Source organism: Neolamprologus brichardi, chromosome 11 (assembly GCF_056152115.1).
Source record: "Neolamprologus brichardi isolate AB-2024 chromosome 11, ASM5615211v1, whole genome shotgun sequence".
In the NCBI taxonomy this organism is placed as follows: Eukaryota; Metazoa; Chordata; class Actinopteri; order Cichliformes; family Cichlidae; genus Neolamprologus; species Neolamprologus brichardi.
This window is the reverse complement of record NC_142114.1, coordinates 8,487,570-8,505,414: the sequence shown is the minus strand read 5'-3', so window position 1 is coordinate 8,505,414 and position 17,845 is coordinate 8,487,570. Positions and strand designations below refer to the sequence as shown.

At 39.2% G+C, this 17,845-nt stretch overlaps 3 protein-coding genes across 4 annotated transcripts; 1 reads left to right on the top strand and 2 right to left on the bottom strand.

Moving 5' to 3' along the window:
- Nucleotides 1-875: 875 nt before the first annotated feature.
- LOC118454495 (uncharacterized) lies at nucleotides 876-5,189 on the bottom strand. The gene is made up of 5 exons (XM_035909494.2): nucleotides 5,084-5,189; nucleotides 4,477-4,703; nucleotides 3,812-3,959; nucleotides 2,303-2,425; nucleotides 876-2,213 (listed from the first exon to the last, which is right to left on the bottom strand). Exons 1-5 carry the CDS (start codon nucleotides 5,166-5,168, stop codon nucleotides 2,131-2,133), a joined length of 666 nt encoding a protein of 221 aa, XP_035765387.2. The 5' UTR covers nucleotides 5,169-5,189; the 3' UTR covers nucleotides 876-2,130.
- Nucleotides 5,190-6,520: 1,331 nt separating this feature from the next.
- Nucleotides 6,521-11,319, top strand: cd22 (cd22 molecule). 2 transcript variants are annotated; one of them, XM_035909503.2, is made up of 7 exons: nucleotides 6,521-6,617; nucleotides 7,798-8,145; nucleotides 8,242-8,463; nucleotides 8,552-8,824; nucleotides 9,003-9,084; nucleotides 9,185-9,218; nucleotides 9,311-11,319. In XM_035909503.2, the coding sequence occupies exons 1-7, from the start codon at nucleotides 6,578-6,580 to the stop codon at nucleotides 9,344-9,346; spliced, it is 1,035 nt and encodes a 344-aa protein (XP_035765396.2). In that variant the 5' UTR covers nucleotides 6,521-6,577; the 3' UTR covers nucleotides 9,347-11,319. The 2 variants fall into 2 exon arrangements, with proteins under 2 accessions (XP_035765396.2, XP_087703839.1); XM_087847713.1 differs by having other exon boundaries at nucleotides 9,185-11,319.
- Nucleotides 11,320-11,746: 427 nt separating this feature from the next.
- Nucleotides 11,747-17,566, bottom strand: LOC102795864 (lachesin). The gene is made up of 9 exons (XM_006794945.3): nucleotides 17,405-17,566; nucleotides 17,159-17,301; nucleotides 16,844-16,926; nucleotides 16,540-16,745; nucleotides 14,683-14,943; nucleotides 13,940-14,251; nucleotides 13,680-13,779; nucleotides 12,844-12,907; nucleotides 11,747-12,494 (listed from the first exon to the last, which is right to left on the bottom strand). Exons 1-8 carry the CDS (start codon nucleotides 17,457-17,459, stop codon nucleotides 12,847-12,849), a joined length of 1,221 nt encoding a protein of 406 aa, XP_006795008.3. The 5' UTR covers nucleotides 17,460-17,566; the 3' UTR covers nucleotides 11,747-12,494; nucleotides 12,844-12,846.
- Between the last annotated feature and the right edge of the window lie 279 nt (nucleotides 17,567-17,845).

The following is a 17,845-nucleotide window of genomic DNA, read 5'->3' as shown; positions in this document are numbered from 1 at the left end:
GACTTTCAAACTGGATCTGTTAAAATAAAACGGGGCCTTTGGTATTAACTGACTCAGGATGATGAGCCAAACATGTGAAGGGAAAATCCATCAATTATCATCATAAAGCTTCATAATTCATAATGAGGATAAGCTGTGGACTGCCTTTCTTAATTTTGAATATAAACAGAGAAGAGAAGACAGTACAGTCTAATACTCTAAAACCATCTGCATTGTTAAAGCAGGATTGATATAACATGTAGTGGCAGTCAACGAAGTTCACTTTAACTACAACCAAGACTGCAAATGAAAGTGATGTGCAGTTATAGGTAGAAAAATCAGATTTTATACAACAATTTGTATTTGTTGTATAAAAGTAGAATTTTTCATAGATTCAACTAAAGAAATGGGAGCACATGTTGTGCCGGATAGTGTGATGTCTAATCGCATTACTGACTCGTAGTTGCACCAGGGTTTTGTTCTAAAGTGAATACAAGAAGGTCTGGCCAGCACAAAATTATAGAAGGAAAAAAAATCTGTTGGTAAACTTCCTACAGACTACAGAAGAAAATCAAGCCTACATCTACAACAAATGTCTTAGACATAGACATCCAGATATCTCATTAAACACAACAAAAGGCCATATCAAACTTAGTTTTTTATCTAACTTATCTTCTTAGTTTTTTCTGGGCCTGGATTCTACAAAAAACATGGTCATAGAATGATTTTTTGATATATTGATTAGGAGTTAGAGCACCTAACCTGCTCCTCTAATAACTAATGACCCAAGATTACATAGTGACCCACATAGCAAATCAAACAGCACAATATGGAGAAAATAAATCAGTAAGGGCTGGATTAAAGTGCACTCAGCTTTTATTTTTAACATCAGTGTGTCTCATGAAAAGTGTGAGCTGCTGCAGCAAGATATATGTAAAGAAACATACAAATATATTTAATATATGAAAAAATTAAATGGCAAAGTAGAATGCATATACGGCAAATAACCACATACACACAAAGCATAAAGAGTGATACACCCTGAGCTGTAAAAACTTATAGCAACTCTGCTCTGTGCTGTCTTTATGGAAAAAGCAACATATAAATATAGATGCTCACTTCATTCAATAAACTCCAGTACATCAACATCTTCAGTGTACCTTTAATTTATTAGCATATGCAAATGATGTTGACTAAGAGTTTTTATTTACAGTCATTCTTTGATGATCAGCTTTTCCTCAGAGTAAGTGCTTCCCTCAAGTGGACAAACTGAAAGTGCAGGTATCTAACCTACTGTTAAAAGCACATGTAGTTCCTGCATTAGTGAGCAGCCCATTGTCAGGCTGAAAGCCTTCAAAAGCAGGCATAAAAGTGTAAAACATACTGTCTTAATGGAGCAGAGAGAGAAAAATGTCAGTGCCATGTAGTAAAACATGGCACCGACTGGCTACAATGCACCGTCATTTCTGTCCTTTTCCTTCCACCTGCGGCTGAGATGAAAACATGTTTACAGATTCAAAATCAGCAAGTGATACTAAATTACTTGTAATCACAATTTCAAGTTTAAGTGGCCTGTATGTTTATTATAATCAGATTTTAATGATCATGAGATTGTAATGATTTTTTTCCCATAGTCTTCGATAATTAGCGTCACTCATGAAAAAAAATCACATCGTCCATTCAATAAGTAATCAGAATTGGTACAGGTGATTTTTGCGTCGTTGCACTGCATAAATGTGGAATTATAATATTTCCAAAATAAAACAGCTATAAAATTTTACAAAATACCAGTGTTGTTTAAATGAGCTCATTGTTCTTTGTCTGCCTGATTTTCCTTGCTCTCTACACACATACATACACTAATTTTAAGTAAGTAAGCAAGATTTATTTGGCTTGTGGTCACGAATAATTTAAAGCGTGAGAAGAAATTATTCAAAGCATCTAAATTGAACAGATCAAAGTGTTGGAACAGATTGTCTTGTCATATCTATGAGCACTTTCAGCTTCTCTTCCTCTTTTTAACCAACAGAACAAAGGACTAAAGTATTGATTTTAAACATTTGCAACAGCATTATCTCCAGACCGTGGCTCAGTCCAGCTCTCACTTTAGTTAGCCTGGTAACAAAATAGAAACAGTTTGTGTATCTATTTTCAGTCTGTCACATCCTGACTTGATTTCTTCTTTTGGTCCGTTGATACAATAGTGGTCATATCCTCTTCGGTTTCTTCCCCACCTAAAAGCACAGACACATTGTATATTAGTTGTCAGTCTATTTATTCTTCTCAGTCATTTCTTGTGCTAATAAATGTGTTCATTACTGACCGAAGCATTCCTGGAAGGACTCAGATTTGACCAGGAAGGTGTATAACAAAGCTGCCACTAACAGGACGCCAAAGAATCCCCCAAGAATACAGCCAATGAGAAGGACATTGGTTGCACCAGTATCTAGGCATAAAGTAAAAATAAAAACAACATGAGTGCAAAACAGGACACTGCCATGTAAAGGAAACTTTACATGCTGTCTCAACTACACAGGCTTTTTGTGGTCTCTGCAGATTGAGCCAGCCTTGTTGCATCGTATTTAAGAGAGGTCTCACCTTTCAGAGGGTATCATTCTTTTTCTCCTTATCAGAGGAGAAAAGGATCACTATATCTAAGATTATAACTGTATCTGGATCCTATGTATCCAAGTCATGCCATGAACAGATATGATAAAGAAGGCTTTCAGTTTTAAGGCATTCCTCAGAGATGAGCACCTCCCTGTAGTTTGTGTGCTTAGAAATGTTCAAAAATCTCAATGCCCATATATGGATGAGCTGGATGATGTAACCAGAGCAGCCCTAGTCTCGGCGGGCAACGTTATCCTGTTTTCGTGTTTCATGTTAAAAATAGTTTCAACCTAGTTTTAGTATGGTAGAAACCTGAATGAATTGCAAATATAATATTTACATAAATCAACACTAATCAAAGTAAATACATTAGAAATTAGACTTGTACTTGATTATGTACTCTGTGTGTGTGTGTGTGTGTGTGTGTGTGTGTGTGTGTGTGTGTGTGTGTGTGTGTGAATTTAACTGAAAAGGCTGGAAAGACGCATTGCTTATTACACTTTCAGTTTGTCACAAAGTGCGTCCTGCTTCGAGGTAGGTAAAACTATATGCTCTCTATCTCCTCTTTTCTGCCTCACTCAGTCCTCTACTTCCTGGAGAGATTGAAAATGAACACTGACAACAAAACAAACACTGAATAAAAAGCTAAAGAGTTAAAATGACTGTACATTAATGAAATGCTGCCAAATTGAAGTTAAGAATCTCATATTGAAGAAACAATTTGAGTTTTAGTGGTTTATCTGCAAAAAAATGATCACTTAAACTTGTTGCCACAAGATGTAAAAGCTGCAATGCCCATTGTCTGCGGAAAGTCACTAAGCTCAGGGTGTCCTCTTGACAGTACAGCAGGACTCAATAGACTGCAAACATTTTGTTGGGCACAGTGGTCTCAGACTTAGTGTCCCACACAGAGAATTGACAGGTCTTAGTGTGTAATGTTGAGGTCCTACAATTAAGAGAGAAAACCCAAAAGTCAGATGATCCCTTTTGAGAAAGAACTAGGAGATGGTGGGGAGGAATAACCCCCTTTTAATGGTGAGAAACCTCCAGCGGGAAATGCTCAAAGAGGGGCAACCATCTCTCCATCAGATTAAACTGCAACTACTGAAAGGTACAAATAAAGCAACTTGGACCTGAACCCAAGAAACTACTGGATTGAATTAAACTGAAGACATGCAACGTTAGGCAATGCACTTAGTTTGACTGTATTTCAATACTTCACCATAAACATGCAGGACGGCAGAGAGCGCTCTCGGGTTGCTCAGCTGCTGACAAACTACTCTTGTGCCGTTGTGGGGCAAGGCAGTTCCCAGGAGGGTCCACACAGCCAGCGACTCTCCATTCTTCATTTCACAACGTCCATAGACAGCCTGAGGACGGGGACAGAGGAGAGAAAGGAGAGTGAATAAGGGATTCAAAAGTGCTTCAAAAGAAGGCGTTTTCATAGGGTGATTGATGGTGGTCAATTTACAATGTCAACACAATCTTAACAAACGTAAGACGATAATACTATAAAATGATGGTCGTTTGATGGGGATGAGTTTAAAATGCACCATAGTGCAAACATGTTAAACTCATGAATGAATCTCCTTACAATGACCACTTACAATGGAAAAAATGAATATGCAGACACGCTTAGAATATACAAATCCACGGCACAGTTCTCTGTGAGGGCTGCTGTAACCTTATTGTAAATGTGACTTGGTTCTACTTTGGTTTCCTAGAAAAGCTTTGTCATATTTGTTCCTCGATGTGCACATCCTGTTTCTCCTTCTTCAGAAAGACTGCCTGTAACATGTAATCTAATAGCAGCTTTTTCCTCATAGAAAAAAAGAACAAGTCAGAAAACAACAGTCACATGGTCACTCCCCCCTCCCCCTCCCTCACCTGGGGGATGTCTTCCACGTGGCCACCGGGGCAGGTGAGGCTGTAGTTGTGATTACTCCCATACAAGGTAAACGTGAGGTTCGGATGCGCTTCGGGCACGCCACAGTGAAACACTGCAGGCTCTCCCACACCCACTGAGATGTTAGATGGTTGTGTGCTGTACCTGAGAGCACCGGTGCTTGGAGCTTTGGTGGTGGTGCTAGCAGTACTCAAAGTTGTGTTTTGAGCTGGAGCAGTGATTGGGTGATCAATGCATGCGTGTGTGAGAGAGAGAGAGAAGGAAGAAAAATGATCAGGTAAAAAGTGAAATGTTGCAATTTAACAAATGCACTGCTAACCCAAATATATCAGCAATTTATATTTGGTAAAGCTAAAGAGTAAAAAAATTCTTATAGAAAGTAAATAACATCAAAGTTATTTCACAAAATAAATACAAAACAAATATCCACCCACAGAGTCACACCTCCTCTCCTAAATGTATATCTAGCCTAATGACTGGAGTGAATTGGATGGAAAGATTTGCAACAATGGAATGAGGAAGCGTGAGAGAGGAATGTCTCAGTGACTGCAAAGTATATTTTGGAAGTCATGGATGTGGTTGGTTTACCTGAGGAAGGTGTGTTGATCTGGAGCACAGTCAGAAACAAGCACATCAGAGAAAGTGCCCTTCTGCTCCTCATTTCTCCGTCCATCTTTTTCTTCACTCTTGTTCCAGTTAGTAACCTGCAAACAACAAAAACTTCATAAAACATAAAAGAAGTTCAGTGAATGCAAAACCAAGTTATACGGGTGCCTGTGTGTGGGAGTGTGTAGAAAACCAGTTATTTATGCAACGATTCTTTGCATGGGTGTAGTGCAGCTGTAGATGAACATTGTTCAAGAATTAGATATAGCAAACTGAGAGTGTTGACAACAACATAGTTTTAAAAATACTATAAATTAAACATACACACAATCTAATATGCTGCTCGATGTCACCTGAGGAAATGACATACTTTTTTTCATTTTAGAAAACATATGAATTTCAAATGAAATGCCTTACACTGACCACAAAACAAACAGGAATTTGCCAACCAGCTCTACAGAAAGCTTCCTTATTTGAAGATTGTTTGACGGCACCTCTTTAAAAAGAAAATCCTATTTATTGCACAGATGTGGTCCTAGGACGCAGAGACACTGGAGACCGGCCGCTGTGACAAACATCTGCGCCCACTGTCCATAACAGTGTCACTGTCCGCACACTGCTTACCCTTCGCTGCTTCACTTCTTTCTGCCTCTCTCCATCTGCTCGCTTCAGAAGTTCAGGACAACAGGGCACTTTTAGGAATGTGGAAGACTTCCTTATGTGCAAGGTGGATTGATGAAAACAAGTAACAAACAGGTTATGCAGGCCCAGCCTGAACCGATTATAGCTGGGGCAGACGTCAGGTTCGCACGCGCGCGCACACACACACACACAAACAAATGTGTTAAACCTGTCTTCTTTGTTCACCCTTCAATCAGTGATGCTTCTCTTTGAATGGTTTAAAAAAGGCACAAAGGACAAAGTTCATGGTAAATGATCGTGACCTGCCAGAAATGCGTTGCTTCTGTTTGAGGGTTTTCTTCATTTTTACATTTTGGTGTTTGGCTGGATGGAAAAAATAAAGGAGGGGCATTTGTTTTCAAAGTTGTCATATTTTCATTGCAAAATGAAAGTAATAACAGAAATGGAGTGAACCACAAGTTCCTCATCTGCCAGCTTTTAAAAAAAATCTTGAAAAAAAGTGAATAATAAGTTACAAATAAATGATTATTTACTGTAATTTATTTATGAATGGGTTTCACAAATGTTATTAAATTAGTTTAAGGCCAAAATAAAACCATTCTGTCTTCTGTTTTGTTGTTTTTTCACATGACTTTAAATTGTCACATTTTTGGTCATAACGGAGGATGGGTGAGAGATCGCTGAGCCCTCCCACTGTCTGCATCTCAAGTTCATGCAGAGGTCTCAATGCGACTCTACAGAGCAGAAAGCAGAAATGAGTAGCTGGCGTCTACTGTATCAGCTATAACCCCAAGATTTCAAAACTGTGTGGAAATATTGCGCATTGATGTGGAGATGATGATCGCAGTGCTGCTGCTCCTGGCTGTGAAGTCAGGTAAGAAGATTCTTTATCAATTGAGTTTTAAGATAACATACAAGCTTGGAATGGAATAAAACTTCTTTTGATTGCAATTCTAGGTTTTTTTGTTTTTTTTTTAAGTATACTTAGTAATTATCTGTTATGTCTACACTGCATGGGGCTGCTTTTACTTTGTAAGAGCCAAAGAGTGAATGTGGAACATGAGGATAGAAAATAACACAGTTGTTAAGCTGACTGTACCTGCTGAAGCAATGATGCATCAAACAGGAATAAATAGAAAGATGAGACAATGAGTAGAGGGATTATATTATTCTGAAAGCAGGTACTTTCCAAGATTCAAATCTTTACAACCCAACCATCTTTTTTTCTTCAAAGTTTCACTTTAATGTTTTGGACTTTCAGTTGCTAACGTGTAGCAGAGGAAGAGTTAAGTGCTGAAACAGTTAAAATGCTGTTTAACTGTTTCAGGATGTGTGGTTTTCAGCCACTGCAGACACTCAAATACAAAAAAGTACTCAGTGGGATTTTATCAACCTCTTTGAAAGTTAAAAGGCAACAAATGAAGCAAGAAAAAACATTGATGAGGATGAGAACAGCAATATTATTCTCCTTAAATTTTATCGGAACCGATTGTAATCCATCAAATATGAAAAGCTTGGTAGAGAGCTGCCAGAAGAATATTATCTGATAGCAATTAGACAGTCACGTCACAAAAAGGAAACACACCCAACCTCTACTTGCTCTCTCAAAGGAACCTACTTACTTTCCTACTCCGTACCCGAAACACGTACCCAGTTTTCACTGTGGCAGTTCACATGCACATTTGAAAGTATTTGCATTACACGCACTGCTAGCAATCATGTAATCGGGTAATTTCCCCTGATTAACGGACTATTTTAGTATCTGTCAGGTCAATGTTTGGTTATTTGTTTCAGTCTGAAAAGCCAAACCAAAATTATGACAACAAAAAGCTGCAGTTAGTGGAGGCCGAATATGAGTGAACAGCAGAGTGATCTTCACCTTCTTGTTGTTGCCTTGTTTTGACAACTTCACTTCCTCATTTTTTTTGTAAGAAGTAAAAAACACACTGTTCAGCGGTTTACTTCAATTTCCCCTTTATGTCTTGTCTTTGAATTCTCCATAACAACAAAAGAAACTAACAAAATATGTTCTGTCGTGTTTCATCACCTGTCAGCAGGAACTGTGAGTGCTGCTTGGTCAGTGACATTTGAAAACCCAGATCTTTGTGCTATAAAGGGATCATCTGTGACTTTTAGGTGCGTATACAACTACACAGCTGGGGAAACTGTTAGAACGACTGGATGGTACAAGGGACATTTAGAAAATGGTGTCTGGAAACGAGTTCAGCTTTCAGACCTTCCGTCGTATCGCTATCGTTATGAATATCTTGGCGACCAGCGGCACAACTGTAGCCTGGCAGTTCATGACCTGCAGGTTAATGACACTGGATATTACTACTTTCACTTTGGCACGGATACGATAGGAATGCGTAGTAAAACTTCTGTGCATCTGACCGTCTCAGGTAAAGTGATTTTACATTAAACCTGCTCTCCAGACTTAATGTTTCCAGCCTCTTCTTCTTTTTTAAAAAATATATATCTAACTGACCCACATCCAGAGATGAGAGCCACAGTGCAGCCGGAGAGAGTGAGAGCTGGAGAAAAGGTGACTCTTGAATGTGTAACATCGTGCCAACTTGGAAGCACAATCTGGTTCAAAGATGGACATCCAATGACAAAAACATTGTTGTGGGCGCAGGCCGAAGACACTGGGAAATATTCATGTACTGTCAAGGGGTATGAGTCAGTGCAATCACACCCTGCTGGTCTGGATGTTCAGTGTAAGTAGATGAAGATAATATTAATTCTTGCAAGCTGAGTTTTTACTCATACAACACAAAGTGCAACCAGTGACTTTGTTTAATGCAGATTCTCCACTGAACGTGTCTGCTGAGGTGAGTCAGGCTGGCCTCCTGTCAGTGGGCAGCAATGTGAATCTTACCTGCAACAGCGCTGCTAACCCTGAAGCAGATAGTTACACCTGGTACAGCTCCAGCTCCAGGCTTCAGGTGGCCTCGGGCCAGGTGCTGTCTCTTCCCTCTTTGGAGGTGTCCCACAGTGGAGTCTATCTCTGCCGGGCCGGGAACAGTCTCGGAGAAAGCAACTCGACGGCGGTCCTGCTGGAAGTGGAAGAAACAAAGAGTGAGTCTGTCAGGCGAGTGGGCATAACCTATTGTTCAAATGATGCAAATTATTAGTAGATATTTCATAAAATTGTTAAGAAATCCAATCTAGTGGCTCAAAAAAATGTGCATTTATTTTAAAATTTTTGCAGAGGAAACTATGCATCCTTGTCATTTTCTCCTACTTTTCTGAACAGTTGATCGTGTTATCCTCCTTTTTGGTATTGGAGTCAAAGTGGTTTTGATATTTTTCCTTACACTGATTATTATCTGGGTTCGGTAAGTGAATCATACCAACTACTCCTAATTTAGTAGCAGTTGGATGATTTTGAATGTTTTTGTGCTGTGTTTGCAAACTTCTCTCGTTTCCTCGTTAAAGGAAGGGGTGGTGTAATCCTGCTGGGGACAGAGAGGTGAGAAGGATGACACGTTGGACTCGGGTCTGTTTGAAAGCAATTATAACCGTCTCTCACAAAATGTCTAATGTTGTCCTTTTATGTTTCAGATGGACAGCAATGATTATGAAAATATGAGAATGTGAAATGGGTTAAAATAACCCAGAAAACAAGAATCCACACATACTATTATCATTTGCTAAATGTTGTCAGTACAAAAGCAGTAGACTTTAAAGCAAGTTTTAGAGATAGGAAACATTTTATGAAAGTTTGACCTTATCTCCGTGTTTGCGTGGGTTCTCCCCGGGTTCTCCGGCTTCCTCACACAGTCCAAAGACACGCAGTTAGTCGGGATAGGTTAATTGATTAATCTAAATTGCCCATAGGTGTGAATCTGTGCGTGAATCTGAGTGCGAATGGTTGTCTCTGTCTCTGTGTGTTAGCCCTGCGACAGACTGGCGACCTGTCCAGGGTGTACCCCGCCTCTCGCCCTATGACAGCTGGGATAGGCTCCAGCGCCCCCCAGGACCCTGGAAAGGATAAGCAGAAGCGAATGGATGGATGGATAATATAATATTTAAGTATTGACTACGTCAACAAGTAAATATACTTCCAAAGGTGCTAAACTGATCAAATCCACACATTATGCAATATTTTGTGCAAAAACCTTTGTTGGTGACTACAGCTTCAAAATGCCTCGTTTATATAAAGAAATTATTCGCATGCATTGCTCAGTCGTGATTCTTCCACACAAACAGTCTTGATGGTTCAGTGGACCCTTTCTGTGAACTCTGACCTTTAGTTCTTTCCATAGATTTTCACTTGGGTTCAGGTCAGCTGATTGGCTGGATCATTTTAGCAGCTTTATTTTCTTCCTCTGAAACCAACTGAGAGCTTCTTTTGCTGTGTGTTCGGGATCATTGTCTTTCCGAAACGTCCACCTTCGTTTCATCTTCATCATCCTGGCAACAGATACATTTTTTCCATTCATCCTTCCTTCGGTTATATTAAACGTGTTGGCATGGTGTTGTTGGGGAGATATACGTAGTGCCTTTTAAACATGGTGTGTTTTTTGGCATCTAAAGAGTTTTTCAATTTTGGTCTTGGCATTGCTTTCTAATTACTGATAGATTTCTGGTGCCATGACTTTCCACATCTTTTTGCATCTCCCTTTTTTCCTGGGTTCAATACTTTTTCCCTGTGTCATTTCCCATTATTACACCTAATTTGTGGACATCTGTGGTTTAATTTCCTTGCATGTGTGGATTGGATGGGTTATTACTAACATGTGGTGAGAATTTCATGTCAATAGCACCTTTAGAAACATATTTACTTAGAAAATTGGTGACATAATCAATACTTATTTTACCTGCTGAATCAGTCCTTATGTGCCCAAATGTTGTCAATAAAAACAATGGCAATATAAATGTAGTGGTAAATAGCTCTATGTAGCGTTAGTCACTTTTACCTTGGAGGAGAGGTCCGCGGTCATGTGACATGAAATTTTAAATCTTCATACAGTACTTTCTATATGTTGCCAATACGCACCACACTTGATGGTCTTATAGTCTCTAAGTTATAAGGATTTTTATCTTTGTCCAATAAATGATTAACTTGACCTAGACGACCTTGGTGGATGTAAGCCAGATTTTAATGGATCGTTAACGTGACCTCACTCTATGTTCCTACAAAGTTTTATCGGAATCAATTCAGATTTTTAGCTGACAGACAGAATGACAAGCACAGAAAACACGACAGGTTTATGCAGAAAGAAAGAAGAAGAAGAAAAAGCTGAGCTGCAAGGTTGCCTTCGTTAATACTGGGTCATTGTTCAATTTCACAGCGACGGGAGGGAGAAAATATAAATGTTTAATTCAACAATTGAGGCCCACAAGCCTTAGTGTGAATAGGAATTCTCCTGGGTGAAACTGAGAGGACATGTGATCACTTTAAGTCTTCCTTCACACCAGTGTGTTATGTTAGCCACATTGCTGATGCGTGGACATATGGCTTTCATTGGTTACAACAGTTTCTGCTCCCCCTTGAGTTTACAATAAGCATGTGCATTCTCTTCTGCTCACAGGTCACATGACACTGTCAGTCTCATAGTCTTTTCTGTTGCTAGAACTGTGGTTAATTGGTTAATATTTTAAAATGTTCAATGTTAATTGTAACAGAAGCTTGGATAAATATTTGCTGCCATATAACTGTATAAAGATTATTGTGTAAAACTTGTTGCCTTTTGATCTGCTTCTGGCTCTTCTTTTTTTTAACTTTTTTTTTTTTTTAATTTCCAAGTTCAGTTTGACTTTGAAAAAGGTCCGAAGTCTGAGTTTTGTAAGTTTTGGTCCCACTGCAGTTTGCTGGATGCTTTTCAGTATAAATTTCAGCTCGTGAGCATTTAATGAAATTATGAGTTGGCACTGACAGCACAATACATGCTCTACAGATCACATGAAAACATCAAATGGCTGCAAAAATGTGTAATAAATGCAACTTATTACAGCTAAGGGTCACATGTGCAAAACTGTCTCTTTGGATAGCTGTTAATGAAGCACTTTATTGTTTATTAAAACAACTTTGCACGTCACACCTCACTTTAATATGGCAAATGAAACAAAAGCAAAATCCTAAAATAGTGCACTTTTTAGATGTCCGGGTGTTAGAGTCACTGTCCTCTTGGTTTTCATCCTCTCCCACTTCTCCTCACGCTCTGCTCAGTATCTGCTGGAGGCTTATCGCTCTCAGGAGTTTACTCAAAGCCACACAAACAGGATCCAGTTGGACTTGCCAGCAGCACTTAATTGGGTTATCATCTTCGCAGTCATCATCACTGGCAGGCCTTCAGTAATAACTTCTTCAATGTTTTCTACTTCTGGACATTGCTTGTACATTACCCGGTGCACTTTGTGCTGTGTGGTTACAACAATGTGTCAGGAAGTGTTAGCGAGATCTCTGGATGTCGCCTGTAGTCGTGTTATGCAATGAACTGTGGAGGATATTTAAATTCACATCTGTTACTGCAACACTCCAACAAACTGAACCAAATAACATAAAATAATAAAATAAAAATACAAATAAAATAAACTTAAAAACCGTAATAAATAAATTTGAGGTCATATGAAGGGGTGACATTTGTTTCCTATCTTCTTTCGTTTGGAATAAAACCTTTTCTTAGAGATGCATCACTTCATCCTCGACTCGAGGCTTAATCCTAAAGAAGAAATGCATTTAAACTAATGGAACACAAGCGGGTGAAATACATTCTGACGGTGCTCCATAGTTCGCTTCTTTCTGAAAAGGAAACGAAAACTCAGGTCAGTGCTTTGAAATCTGTTGCATCATGCTTGCTTGAATGAACATTGATGTTTATCACATGAGCTGCACATGCTCACAGCTGGTGAGAACTGGTGCCAAAATTTGATTACCACCTTAGACTTCAGCCATAGTGTAATAATCATTTAAAGTTAATGTGATGTGGTCTTACTTTGGGGAAAGTGATGTTAGTAACCACACAGGAGGAGCTGAAGAAAAATATTTGCTCTGTGTGTGTGTGTGTTAGAGAAATGTACAGATCTGTTGTTGGTGCATGTACTGCACTTTGGGTACGATTCTAGGTAGAATAAAGCCTGATTTCACTGACTCTTTAAGGTTCTGACGCAGTTGCAGTGAGCACGTATGACTGACGTCTGGATGACTTCTGTCTCCTGAAAGCAAAAAGAACAAAACATTTTAAGAATAAATACATTGTCACTGCAATCTAAAGTCACTTTTTATGTTATATAATGAACTAAATTCATTAATTCATCCTTTCAGTTAAGTAATAACTATTTTGGTTCCTTAAATGATCAAAGTTAGTAACCAATCAATCTACCTCAGAGATTTAATTAGACTTCTAAAAAGGTATTTGATATATGAAATTAAAATTAACAGCAATCATTATATACTGTATATTCAAACTTCGGGCCATAACATTTTTATGCATCAGTGATGACTCAGCAGAAAATATTTTTTTTAAAATATATGATTATTTAAGAGAGACCCAAGTCTTGAAAATGAAAATGTGCACATATTTAACTAAATCATTTTCAGTGTTATAGTTACAGTACTATGTAGAAACGCTCTGATATATGAAATTAAAATTTCACAGGACTCATTATATAGATTCTAACTTTCTATCATAAATTTTTTATCCAAATCTGAGATGGTCGAGCAGAAATCTCGTGTTGATTTGAGATAGAATGACCCAAGATAATTGATTGATTTATCTTTTTGGTCATATTTAAACCTAACCTTTAAGTAAGAACTCATTTGCTTAAATAATCCACGCCAGTAACCAATGACTCTAACTTAAGCGATGACCACTCTCATTTGATTTTAATGAAATTATTTTACACATATTGTGCACAAGCCCAGCTACAGGGACTGTGAAGTGAATTATGATGAAGGTTACTGGTTGTAAAACAAACAAAGGCCCACCTTATGACACAGATGGCTATGACAACAATAGCCAGAAGGATTCCAATGAACACTCCAGCAATCACCCCTTTTGTTTTTCCAGAGAGGGGTGGGATCACAGCTGCAGTTGACAACAAAATACACATTAGTAACACTTAATGTTTGAAAAAAATGGATATAATGATATTGTGGTGGTAAAGTTTGGCTTTATGTGATGTTTGACACCGTAGGCAGGGAAAGGTCTTAATATTATATTAAGACCTGCCTCTTCATATACCTACCTCTGGAGCCTCTGGGCGTTACACTGAAAGTCTGAGATCCATGTCTGTTTCGTGCCACACAGCAGTGCTGCCCAGACTCCTCAGTGGTGATGTTGGCACTGCTGGATGTCTGGCTGCTTCCTGTGGGTGTAGCTACAGTTCGTCTGCCTTGATGAAAGCTTTTGTCTGCGTCACTGAGACATGCTGCACCCTGGTACCAGATGTATGTGTGCACGGGCGGGTTAGCATCACTGCTGCAGGTCAGAGTCATGGGGAGCTCGTAATCTAGCTGTCCAGCAGGTGACACTGAGACGGTTGTGTTTCGAGGAGCATCTAGAAGGAGGCATTAAAGTACATTAAAGATGAGTTAAATCTTCAAGTGAGTTTGATTCAATTCAAATCAGTTTTATTTATATAACACCAAATCACAATAACAGTTGCCTCAAGGCGCTTTATATTGTAAGGTAAAGGCCCTACAATAATACTGAGGAAACAGAGGAAATAAAAGCTCTGTAAGAGCCCTGCTTGTATCCCTGTTGCAAAAGGTTAACCCAGGCTTAATGCGGAAGTTTCTTACTTTTAGAATTTCTCTAGAAAGTCTGAGTTAAAATGCTTTGTCAGCAGCACATATTTTAAGCTTGAAAATTTTCTTTCTGCTCTTTGGATTTCTGTGTGTCAAAACAAGCTTAATAAATAAACAGATGAATGACCTTGTATAGAAATGTTGATCTGATTTTTACATTTATAACAAAAGCTTGACTTACACTGCACATCAACTGGTAGTATGGTTGAGTTATGCACTTTGGCTCCAGTTTGCATCTGACAGTAGTAGCTGCCAGAGTCATCTGATTTAACTTCAGTAATATTCCACACCTGTCCAGTGTGCGTTACGCTGTTACTTGTGCTCTTGTGCCAAGTCACATTGGCCTGTGGCTCTGCAGGGCTACAGCAGGCCAAACGTAGGGTTGAACCCTCTGTGATGCCCCTGGATGGACTTGCTAAGGCTGTGACTGCACTGGGGGAGTCTGAAGGGGAAAAAAACAGAAACAGACAAAGCACATATGTGGTGAGATTATTATTTCATATATTCAAATGGAAAAAACAATCATGAATTACAAAAAGCTAAAAGTCAACAACTTTTAGCTTTCTGCAGAGCAAAACACTATCCTAATAGTTAACTAGTTCATTTTTGTTAATGAGGACAGTATTCAAGGAACAAGCTCTGCAGCTGAAAAACAAAGCCAAAGTAAAAAAAAACCAAACAGTTCCTCTAACAGCAACTGGAGGCTGACTCTAAAAGTGAGTCAGTCTCCATAGGTGCACATGTAAAAATGCGCAATTAGAGCAGAAGGAAGTACATTTACAGCCTGGTGTCTGTAGTCTTTAGGTACCCGTCCAACAATGCAACAACCAAAATACCACATTTGAGTCTAAAAAAAGTGGTTGGTATGCCAGTGGGTGGAGTGATTTATATGCCATTTGTACATGCCTATTTTCTATTTAAAGGTAGGTGGAAACCACTATGAATGCTTTCTATTCCTTTGTTTTTTGGGCCATATCACTATTACATGTGATATTATGTATGTGCTATGGGAGGCCTCTCCTTTAATTTCTTTATAGATCCACAGAAGACCACCAGTTTTAAAGGACAGGACTCTGATGCTCTCACATGCATGCAGAACCAGACAAGCTATACCAAGACATAGAGCTGAGAGGCTCAGATTAAAGCACACACACAGGGAATGTGTTTTAATTTAATGCTAAACACTATTATTCCACAATGTCTTAACATATCATATAGCTATTTGCTGTCATTTCTCACACAAGCTTTATGTAAGACAGACAAACTCAACTCAATTGCCTCTCAACAGGTTATAATATCTTTTTCTCCCAAGATCTGCAAATATTAACCTGTCTTTAATATTTAGCTCTAAGAGTAATTTGACTACAACCACAAAAGCATCAAAGGTCATGAAACAGAGTCTTACATCAAGATTACTTAAACCCAACAAGTCGTCGGTTTCACTTCAGCTTCTCATAAATAGCACAAAATGTCAGACAAAAGGTTGCACAAAGGAAACTGTTACTGAATATTGCAATGGTGCTAGAAAAAGCAACAAGCTTTGCTAAGCAGTCATTTAAGGAATACAGTAAAGTAAACTGTAAACGCTGCTAGCTTTAGGTTTGGCTTTAGGTTATTGGACAGTAAATGCTGGTCTCTGACTGCGCTGTGTTTCTAACAACAGGGAATCACACTCAGATATACCTATCAAGAAAACAAAATAAGAAACAGAGCAAACAGAGATATATTCTGTGACAAGGAAGTTGAGCAACTTACAGAGAAGTTGACCAATACATAGCAAAAGAAAAAGACAGACAAAACCACAATGCACATAGAAATGTGGGATGTGTGGTTTGTCTTTAATGGTTTGCCAGGTCATACTGATGTGACTCATCCAGGCTATAAAATGATTATGACAACAGGAGGAAACTCATAAAAATAGATATAAAATAATGTATCTTTTCTTGCGTACTTTGCAAATCTATAAAAGCTTTTGAATGATGGGGGGACGATGCGTTTGCTGATTGCACAGTATCATTGTTTTGTTTTAAGTTCACACCTGCCACCAGGAGCTGTACGCCGGCCTGCTCTGGCATCTTCTCTGCGGAGTTGTTGGTGATGAGGTAAAACACGTAGGTCCCGCTGTCTGACTGCCTTAGATCAGTAATCCTCAGAGAGCAGACCTTGCTTCCTGGTTCTCCCAGGTACTGCACCCTGTTCTGGTAGGATGGATCTGGGAAGATGTGATCGCTGTGGTACACGTATCTAACACAAACAGAGGGACAAGCAGACAGACTTAGACACCTGTGCTCTTTACTTCCACCCTTGTGTGTGTTTCTGTGACTCCAACACATCATTGTTACCTTGCTGTAATACACCGGCTGTCTTCAAGGCACCACATCTCAGACAAAACCATGTACTTTTGTCCTCCTTCACCTCCTCCACCCTAACAGATACACAGAGCTTTTTTAATCAGTGGATACAGTAAAGTGGAAAATTCTAGATTAACTTGACTGTATCTGTTCAAACCACACCCAAAACATCACCTGTAAGCTTAGCATAAAAACTAATTTTGGCTAGTTTTTATCAAAGAACTGACACTTGTTTTTATTCTGACTGCAGTTTTTAGCTCTTCATGCACAGTATAACTGCTAACAATGCCTTCTTTATTGAAATACCTGCGCAGAGGACCACCCCACTTCCCTGGTTTCATTGGAGGTCTGAGGGTAGTCATAGGAACACGGGATTTTTATGGAAGAACCAATCACAGCACAGATGGGAACAGATGGGAGATGAACTGACCAATCACCAGCAAGAATACCTGGAATACCAACAAAAAAAACCCTAAATTCTAACCATCGCTGTCTTTGCGTGAAGCTCGGATCCCAGCATGACTGCTGCAGCGCTTTTATATATATACCTACCTTTCAGAGAGAGTGTGACCAAGAGCCAGCAGCTCTGAGCCATGCCTCCATGCATCTTCTGCCTTCTTTGCTGTCTGTTTAGCTGTGGTGCTCTGATCCTCCCAACCTTCTTTGGCTTCACTCTCACCCTGTCTAACAAGGCGTCCTCTTCTAGTCTTTGGGTAATTCAGTGCAGTTGTATCTGTAAGTCAAATGTTCCAGGTTCCCTTTTATACTATCTGACAACGAGGAACTAGGACCGTGACTAGGCTTTCATGTCAGTAAAGAGAACTTGGTGTGTGTTTATGTGTGAGAGAGAGGGTGCCGGCTGGTGGATACTGCATGTATCTGCTGACTCAGTGACATTGAGGTCAACAAGTTCAATATAATATACAAAATAACAGCTGACAGTGTTTGTCTCAGTGAGCTTGTGTTTATATGTCGGTGCGTTGAGCTGCGGCA